Source organism: Juglans regia, chromosome 6, assembly GCF_001411555.2.
Source record: "Juglans regia cultivar Chandler chromosome 6, Walnut 2.0, whole genome shotgun sequence".
In the NCBI taxonomy this organism is placed as follows: domain Eukaryota; kingdom Viridiplantae; phylum Streptophyta; class Magnoliopsida; order Fagales; family Juglandaceae; genus Juglans; species Juglans regia.
In genome coordinates this window covers 2,097,940-2,108,389 of record NC_049906.1, presented here as the reverse complement: position 1 = coordinate 2,108,389, position 10,450 = coordinate 2,097,940, and the positions used below count along the sequence as shown (strand labels likewise).

Sequence of the window (10,450 nt, the reverse complement as noted above, 5' to 3'; positions counted from 1 at the left end):
AGAGGAGGGTGGTCTTGGTTTGCGGAATTTGGGGGATATTCAAAAAGCTTTGCACATGAGGTTTGCATGGAATCTTTTGAAAGGAGAATCTCTGTGGGCTAGTTTCTTTAAGGGAAAATATGTGAGAAATTCGAGTTGGTGTCTTATTGATATGAGAAAAGGTACGAGGTTTTGGAAAATGATTGTCAAAAGTATTTCGAGTGTTTTTAATAATGCTAAGTGGAGAGTTAGAGATGGAAATATTTTATTTTGGTATGACAAATGGAGAGATGGGGGTCCTCTAATTGATGAGTTCCAGATAGTGGGTAATCCGATGTTGAAAGTTAAAGAGTGCAAGTTGTCCAATAGTTGGGATGTGGAGTTTTTGAGTACGTTGGTTGGTCAGGATAATGTGGAGAATATTGTTGAGGCTTTGGCTGGGTGTAAGGGAGGATCTGATGTATTGATCTGGATGAAGAATGACAGTGGGAATTTTTCGACCAAATCCGCTTGGGATTACATTCGAGTTCAAGGATCTAGTATGGAGTGGCATCCTTGGGTGTGGCATAAATTACTTCCACTTAAAGTTTCGGTTTTAATGTGGAAGGTGTGGTTCATGGCATTAAGTGTTGATGATCGTCTTCGGCGCATTGGGATCCAGATAGTTTCTCGCTGTGATTGTTGTGATGAAGGTAATTATGAAGATCAAGATCATGTGCTACTTACAGGTGAATTTGCATCGGCCTTATGGCGTTTTTATGAATCTATTTTTGGTATTCCTATTGGTCGTACTTGGAGGGAGACGATACAAATTTGGTTTCGAAGGGCATCTTCTAATTCTCAACTGGGATTAATAGTGGGGATTTTACCGTCTATTATTACTTGGCATCTTTGGATTAGACGTTGTGCTGCTCGTATGGAGGGAAGGTTCCAGTCTATTTTTTCGGTTCGGCTTTCTATTAATAGATGGATGGGAGAAGTAGTTCGAGATATGAAAAAGGTTAGTAATTGTTCCAGACATGATTCACAGGTATTACAGTCATTGAATATTCCTGTTTTGGTTCATATTAGAAAGCATTTAAAGCTAGTGGCTTGGCAAAAGCCAGCTCAAGGGTGGTTTAAATTGAATACAGATGGGAGTAGTCTTGGTAATCCAGGTTGTTCAGGGGTGGGCGGTATCATTAGGAATGATTGTGGTCTTATGGTTTATGCTTTTAATTCTTATATTGGTATCGGAACAAGTAATAGAGCGGAGTTGTTAGCTGTTCTTCAGGGACTCAAAGCCTGTAAGGATTTGGGGATAAATTTTGTAGAAATTGAATTAGATTCACAAGTGGTGATTTCGTGGTGGAATAGGAGAAGGTGTGGTGTGTGGTATTTAGAAGATTTTTGGGAAGATACGTTGGCTCTTATGGATTCTATGGTGTGCGTTGTTCGTCATGTTTATAGAGAGGGAAATAAAGTTGCGGATTGGTTGGCCCGGAGTGGTGCGTCGGGTCTTAATTCTGAGTGGAGATTTGTTAGGGAGGTGCCTAGGGTGCTTCGTGGTTTAATCCGTTTGGATATTTTGGGATTGCCTTCATTGCGTTGTCGTTAGTGTCGTGTTCATGTGGAATGGTTTTTATTGGTTGTCCGTTTTAGTAGGTTTGTAATTTTGTTTGTAATTTTGACATCTGGTAGTATTGTTTGTAATACTAGGTGTCGGTCTGTAACCACGGTATTCCTCCACCACAAGTGAGGGTTATTAATAAAATTTGAGAATGGATCACTCATGGACAGGTGACTTCGGCTCTTCTATAAAAAAAAGGGAATATGGTGAAGGGATTAGTCAGTTTCTCACAATGGCCCGAGCTCATGCTTTTGAAAAGAACAGTATCAAACGTCCATGTCTTAGAGGTCATAATAATTTATTCATACCTATAAGTAAAGTCAAATAACACAAGCTACATTGATTGGATATCTTAAGGGGAGGAAGATTCCTGGCAAGCGAGGACGAAGATGATCATGATATTAGTGATACAAAAGACTTTGAAAAGTTGCACGTTTTCAAAGGACGACTTTGACCAGAAATTAATGGTCACGCGTTAAAAAGGTCTGTAGGCCCATCCATCTGTGTTGTTTTGTAGAGAAGTCATGCGTCTGAGTTGGAGCCTTCAACTTAACTGAATATTTCATGTGTAAACGTGGAAAAAAAAACTGTGGTAATCGTTTTTCATAAATAAATTAGACAAAAGTGTTATAGAGGTAATAAGATGAAGCATTTCAAACCTTTAAAATTTTACGTACGTATTTTTAGATTTATTGATGTGAACTTTTGTAATTTTTAGATTTTATAATTTACGTAATTTTTGCTTCGAAAACCATCTGTTCTGACGCATCATAAAACAACAAATGCAAGTTGTCTTCGCAAAGACAAAAGTTACTGACCAAAGTCGGTCAAAGATTAAACATGAGTCCATGCACATGTAATCAGTACTTTTCTTATCGTCTTGTTTGTTTACAGAAATGAGATGATATGAGATTAAAATTAAAAATTAAATAAAATATTATTTGAATATATTTTTTTAATATTATTTTTATTTTAAAATTTAAAGAAGTTGAATTTTTATTTTATTTTAGGTAAAAATATGAGAAAATTATAATAATTAAAAGAGATGATATAAGACAAGTTGAAATGAATTCTAAAAATAAACGATGAGTACTTAAGAATTAATAGTGAACTGAGATGAGATGAGTTGATATGAAAGTTTAAAAATTAAATAAAATTTTGTTATAATGTTATTTATTAATCTTATTATTATTTTAAAATTTGAAAAATTTTAATTATTTATTATATTTTGTATGAAAATTGAAAAAAAATTATAATGATGAGATGAGATCTTCTATCGAAACTGAGCCTTAAGAGCTAGGTAGAAATCAATATCAAAGACATTACTCACACGGTCCCTCAAAAGAGTTCCACTAGTCGTGATAAAAACTACATGACTGTCTAGCATTCAATATCAAATTGGCCCGAATTCTTTAAAAGATTTTTTTTTTTTTTTACACTTAATAAGTACATTAAGCCCGTAGGCAATTTTCAACTTCTACTTCCAAGCTAGCTTGAATAAATTCGAGAGGATGAAACTACTATTGAAGAGTATTCTCCACAACCCTTGCATGCCTGGCCAGTTTATTGGCTATCTCATTTCCTATTGTCCAACATGTAAAACATCATAAGATTGGAGATAAGATAACAATAATTGAATCTCCATTATAATAGGGTTGAAACTAAACTCTTGAACAGTTATTGATTGAATGACTTCAATTACAATAAAGGAATCTCCTTCAAAGATCAAGTGAGGAATTTCCAAATGAGAAATAAGCTGTAAGGCTCTTAAAGCTGCTAGAGCCTCAATATCTTCTACCAACATAATGCCTTCTTCCTTTCTAGACATGGCCATAATCATACCCCCTTTCTCATCCCTCAAGAGAGCACATACTCCAGACTTTAATTCTTGACAAAAAATGGCCCCATCAAAGTTTAACTTCAGTTGCCCACTTGGTGGAGGTTTCCAACACAGCAAAGTTTGAAACTGTGGAACTTTCATGCGTTTCCAAGCCAACAAAAAGCAGTCAATATAGGAAAAGAAACTTTTAACAACATCACACATTGTAGCTTCTGAATTCTAAAAAATCTTTAAATTCCTAAATTTCCAAATTTCCCAAGAAACAATAGTAAAACAGAAGATAGCACTTGGATCATTAAGATCCATAATTGCCCCAACCAGACTGTCAAACCGAGAATAAGTATGCAGAAGATGTAAGTATTTTTCAAAATATTTCATCCACACACTTGAACTGTTAGGACATTTGCAAAGAATATGATAAACATCTTCAGAAAACAGATGGCATAAATCACACACAGTAGAGTCTATTATTCGACGATAATGCAACTGACTTTTTGTGGGTAAGTCATTGTTACATGCTTTCCACAAAATTTTTTTAACTTTATTAGGAAGATTCAGATGCCAAATATTCTTCCAAAAACTAGTAGTCAAGCCTACATGAGAACTACTTTCAACAGCAGTAGCACTCCTCAACTGAAGCACTAAATGATAGGCTGACCTCACACTGAACTGGCCATTTCGCATACATCCCCACACCATTTTATCAGTAGTACAATGAGGAAATAATGGAATTTTAAGAATCTTCATAGCTTCAAAAGGAAGGAATACCTAATGTATCAATTCTATTTTCCATCTACCTGGCAATGAAGGGTCCAATAAATCACTAACACATGCATCAGCATCAATTCCATTACAAGCAGTGATAATTCTCCTGTTTGGATAGCTCGGCAACAAATTATCCCTCCAAATGTTCAGTTGTCACCACTTGCAATGCGCCACAAATGGCCAGATTGAATAATAGATTTAGACTAAAAAATACTACGCCACACATAAGAAGGATTAGAGCCAATAGTAGATGATAAAAATCATTGTGTGGAAATTATTTTGCTTTGAAAACCAGGTAAAACATAGAGCTATTCTGAGTTTGCAAACGCCATCCTTGTTTTGCAAAAAGGGCCAAATTAAATGCTTCAAAGTCTGGAAAACCCATTCCACCAGAAAATTTGGATCTACATAAACGTTTCCAGCTCGTCCAATGAATCCTCTTCTTTTGCTCTCTTTGTCCCCACAAAAAACAAGCATTCAACCTCTCCAAATCACTGCACAAGCCTTTTGGAATTTTGAAGCAACTCATTGCATATGTGGGAATGGCTTGAACCACTGCTTTGATCAAGATTTCACGACATGCCTATGACAGAAACTTCTCTTTCCAGCCTTGTAACTTTGCCCATACCTAATCTTTAACATCCCGAAAAGTGTTTAGTTTTTATTTACCCACAAACGAGGGAAGTACAAGGTATCTATTATCAATCATGAGTTTGAATAGAATCAACTCCCCAAAGTTCCTTAAGGGCATTCCTTACTCCAACATCCACATTCTGACTAAACAATAACTTTATTTTCTCCTTATTCAATAATTGCTGTGATGCAGTCCCATAAAGAGACAAAATATTCTGCAAATGCACATTTTCAGCCACTGAAACTCTACAAAAAATAATGCTATCTTCAGCAAAAAATAAATGACTAATCTATGGAGCTCTATTGCAAACACGAACCCCTCTCATCAAATGACTTGATTTAGCCTGCTGCAACATTGATGACAAAGTCTCAGCACATATAACAAATAAGTATGGAGAAAGTGGACAGCCATGTTGTAAACCACGAGTCGAAATAATTAAATACGAAGGAATTCCAATAATAAGAACCTTATAAGAGGCAGTAGAGATACACATCATAAGCAACCGAATAAAAGCAGGAGCAAATTGCATCTTAGACAAAATATTTTCCAAAAATACCCATTCCACCCAATCATAAGCCATACTCATATCTAGTTTAATCGACATACAACCAGTTCTTCCCCTTTTTCTTCTCTGTATTGCATCCACTGTCTCATAAGCCACCAAAACATTGTCCATAATAAGACAACTCGGGATAAAAGTACATTGAGATGGTGGCAAAAGTAGCTTCAAACGGTTGGCTAGAACCTTAGCAATGATCTTATAAATCACATTACATAAACTAATGAGCCTATAATCCTTAATATCCACAGGCTATCTTTTCTTAGGAATGAACACAATACGGATTAAATTCAAATCAGTAGGCATAATACCCGAGTTTAAGACTTGTAGCACCGTTTCAATTACTTTCTCACCCACCACATCTCAATATTTCTGAAAAAATAATGGTGGCATTCCATCCGGACCCGGTGCTTTTTGAGCTTGCATTTGAAATAATGCACTTCTAATCTCAATATCATTGAAAGGCCTAGTTAGATCAGCATTCATAAATTCCAATACATATTGCTGCACAAAACTCAGAACAACATCAGCATAAGTGGGATTATTGGACTTAGATAATTCATCAAAGTAATGAGTGACCAGAGGAAACAAATTATAGTCTTCATATAATCTGCCAGCATCATCTTTAAGACTATTTATCAAGTTTCGTCTACGACGCTGAGAGGCTTTAATGTGGAAGAACTTCGTATTCTAGTCTCCAGCTCCCAACCAATGCACTTTAGACCTCTGCCTCCACATCAGCTCCTCATTTTCGAGCAAAAAATTAATTTCACTTTACAGATAGCTTGGTGAGAATGTGTGGGAGAGGCTTGAAGTAATGCAAATTCCCTACGCTTAGCATCCAAGTCTCTCTGTATATTTCCAAAATGGCGACAACTCCAAAATCTTAAAAACCAAATCTACATTGTTTCAATGTCTCAACTAGAGGTGTTGTTTTATATAAATCTCAAGTATCCTCAATTGTTGTCTCACATCCCCTTGTGCCTACCCACATAGCCTCAAATTTAAAAAAATGTGTAGGATTAGACACATAACAGCCCATATCCATAGTATTCAAAAGCAAACAACTATGGTCAGATATAGACGTAGGAATATTTATGATTTTACAACGGGGATATTGTTCCAGCCAATCAATAGTACTTGTAAAACGATCCAACCTTTCTTGTATTAAGTCTCCCCCTTCCCTCAAATTGCTCCATGTGAAATTTGAACCCATTGAATCAATACTTTTCAATTGACAATAATCTGTGTACACCTAAAATCATGCATATACTTATAAGGCCTAACCCCTTCCACCCAACTTCTCAGACTGAAAAATAATTTCATTAAAATCACCAAAAGCCAACCACGGCTCATTCGATTGATTTTTCAGATGGTGCAATAAGTCCCAAGTGTCATGTCTAAGATGAGTTACAGGTTGACCATAAATGGCTAATAATCTCCAAGTACTAGAATTAACAGGATTGGAATCACATACATCAAAGTGAAATTTAGAATATGAATGTAAAACAAGGTTTACCTCACTTCGCCAAAAGAGACCGAGCCCACCACTTCGTCCATTGCTAACCACAGCAAGAAAGCAAGAGAACCCCAACAGAAACTTGAGTCTTTCCATACATCAAACATCAGTGAGTCTCCATAACGAAGACTACTTCGAGATCTTCCCACTAAATTAAATCTCGGAGTACACGAACTCCCCGGGGGTTCTCAAGTAATGTTTTAAATACCGTACCGTACCGGCCGGTATTTGCCATACTAGCCACTGATCCGGTACAAGTATTCCCTTCATTTCGTACCAGTCCAAATACTGGCCGTACCGGCCTGTATTTTAGCCCGTACTGGCTGATATTTCAACCTTTAATTTTTTTTTTCATTTTTTCAAACTACAAGCTCATTTTTTTGCCCCCAATTCAGACTAGACTATTTATAATTTATATATATGTATTTATATACAATTTATTCATATATAGACTATTATTTTAGAATATAATTTATATATTTATATATATAATTTATTCATATATCGACTATCCCGAAACGATACCGATATCAAAATATTTCGTTCCAATTTCTTGACCGATATGGCATCCAATACAGTATACAATTACCAAACCATATTGGTTATCAGGTTCTGGCCAGTTTGCTTTTGGCTTCTACCAGATAGATGGTGGCTTCGCCATAGGCATCTGGGTGCAAAAGATTCGGCAAAAAACAGTAGTATGGACAGCTAACCGGGACAATCCGCCACTATCAAAAAATGTCACATTGCTTCTGACAAATGATGGCAGGCTTGTCTTGGAACAAGAACAAGGCCAACAGATTGCTCTAACTAATGCTCCATTCTCCGCTTCCTCTGCCTCCATGCTCGATACTGGAAACTTTGTCCTCTACAATTCAAACCCAACCATCATGTGGCAGACTTTTGATGCTCCAACAGACACTATTTTACCCGGTCAACCTCTGTTGGCAGGGAATGAGCTTGCCTCCAGCATCTCGGAGACAAATCATTCAACTGGAAATTTTTGACTGGCAATGCAGGGAGATGGGAACCTGGTGCAATACCCGTCATACATTCCACGTAAGTCTCAGTATGCCTACTGGTCTACAGGTACATACACAGTTGGAGATAATGTGTCTCTAAATCTTGATCGTAATGGTTAGCTTTTCCTACTTAATTCTAAGGGCTTCAATATAAAGAATTTATACAGCCAAAGAAACCCCTCTTACAATTATTGTCTGACATTGGATTTTGACGGAATATTGCGGTTATATTCTCTTGGCTTGAGTCAAGATGATTATTGGTCAATTGAGTGGTCACCTTCAAGCGATAATTGTGATCCTACTGGTATCTGCGGCATAAATGCTTATTGTACTGTACCGGAACGGAAAGCCATATGTACATGCCCTCTTGGTTTTGATTTCTTAGACGGAGGACAACCTAATTTGGGCTGCAAGAGAAATTCCAGCACAGATGGTTGCACGAGCAAGAATGGAGAAACGGTTGATATTCTTCAGGAATTGGAACGTGTTGAATGGGAAGACAACCCCTATTCTTTCTTGTCATTGACCAGAACCGAGTGTAGGGAGAACTGCTTGAAAGACTGCGAATGTGAAGCCGCACTATTCAAAGAAAAGGAGTGCAGAAAACAGAAGTTTCCGCTAAGATTCGAGAGAGAACAACAAGGTAATTCTGGTACAACCATAATCAAGGTGAGATTTGGGAGTTCTAACACAACACAGGTAAGCAAGGGAAGAAAGAAACAACAGGGAATGGGCGTCTTATTTGGCGGTTTTGCACTTTTAGTTTTCGCGTTAATTGTGCTAGCTTTTTATGCTTTTCTGATCTTGAGATACCGTCTATGGTCATACAAAAAGGTTCCTTACGAAGTTAATGAAGGATTGGTTGAGGATGTCTCTCTACGAGTATTTACTTACAGTCAACTCGAAGTTGCAACGAATGGCTTTGTCGAAATACTGGGTAGGGGCTCTTTTGGGACAGTTTTCAAGGGAGTCTTGTCAAATGGGCAGATGAAAATTGCTGTCAAAAGACCCGAAAAAGTTGTGGGTGAAGGAGATGTTGAATTCAGGAACGAGATGAGTTCCATTGGAAGAACCCACCATAGAAACCTAGTCCGACTACTAGGTTACTGCCATGATGATTCAAATAGGCTTTTGGTTTACGAGTATATGAGCAATGGAACACTTTCTGACTACCTTTTCAATTCCCAAATAAAGCCAAACTGGGAAGAAAGAATTAAAATCTCTTTGAATATTGCAAGAGGGATCCTCTACTTACACGAGGAATGCGAAACTCACATCATCCACTGTGACCTCAATCCCAACAACATATTAATAGACGAGCATGGGTGTGCAAAAATTGCAGATTTTGGATTGGCAAAGCTATTGATGCCAGACCATTCCAGGACTCTAACCGGGATAAGAGGAACAAGAGGGTATGTTGCCCCTAAGTGGCACAAGAACTTGCCCGTCACAGTAAAAGCAGATGTGTATAGTTTTGGAGTTGTGTTCTTGGTCATTATATGTTGTCGCAAGAGCATTGATGTCAATGCTCCCGAAGAAGAGGCTATTCTTGTTAACTGGGTCTGCGACTGTTTCAAGGCTAATGAAGTAAGCACGCTGGTACCTGAAGAAGTTGATCAGCAAAGCTTGGAGAGGATGATTAGAATTGGGTTGTGGTGCATAGAAGAAGACCCAGCAGCTCGCCCTCCAATTAAGAAGGTGGTTCAGATGTTGAAAGGAACCGTAGAGATACCCGAACCTCCAAGCGCACAATCTTCGTTGGAGACAGAGTACCATCATGATCAGCAAGCATCGCTTCACCAGACAAAGATCCTTCAGTCATATTCTGTTTAAATTCACCTCTGGGTCTACTACGAATTAATGCCCCTCCAACCTGTAACCTAAGGCCATAGGGAAATCCTTCAATTTTAGACTTCTCCTTGTTTTTGTTCCACAGCAAACAATCTTGATCACCATGCCCAAGTAAACCACAGCAGTAGCAAAACTGTGGTAACCTCTCATATTTAAAATGAATCCACACATAATCTTGGCTTCCCACAGAAACTCTCTTACCGCGCGGTAATGGCAGATTAATATCCAAGGAGATCCTTACCCATACAAATTCTCCCTACCCTGGCTGAGACTAAGTCGATATCCTCAACTGGACCCAAAGTCTCCGCAATCTTCCTTACTGCTCTAGCATTCATCCCATCCATTGGAAGATCATAGAATCGTACCCAGAAAGAAGCCATGGACAGAGGAATCTTTTAGATCTGTAATGAACCATTATACTCTGCCAATACCACCAAACTGTTACTGAACATCCATGCACCATTATTCATAATATGCTCCTTTTCTCCCTGTTTTGCAAAAGCAGCCAAAAATAAATTATCACCCATATCATAAATTTTGAACCTATTAGAGGGATGCCATAAATTCTGCATCATTGTCTTGAAGGCCTCTTTATTATAAAACTTCACAGTCAGAAGTTTGAAGAGGAAACATTGATCAGTTGCAAAATTTTTGTTCGAGTCCCAACGATCA

General features: G+C 37.6%; 1 protein-coding gene across 1 annotated transcript; it reads left to right on the top strand.

The window, feature by feature from the left end:
* Window positions 1–7,918: 7,918 nt before the first annotated feature.
* Window positions 7,919–9,760, top strand: LOC108982212 (G-type lectin S-receptor-like serine/threonine-protein kinase LECRK3). The gene is made up of 2 exons (XM_035691078.1): window positions 7,919–8,042; window positions 8,178–9,760. The coding sequence occupies exons 1-2, from the start codon at window positions 7,919–7,921 to the stop codon at window positions 9,758–9,760; spliced, it is 1,707 nt and encodes a 568-aa protein (XP_035546971.1).
* Window positions 9,761–10,450: the final 690 nt, after the last annotated feature.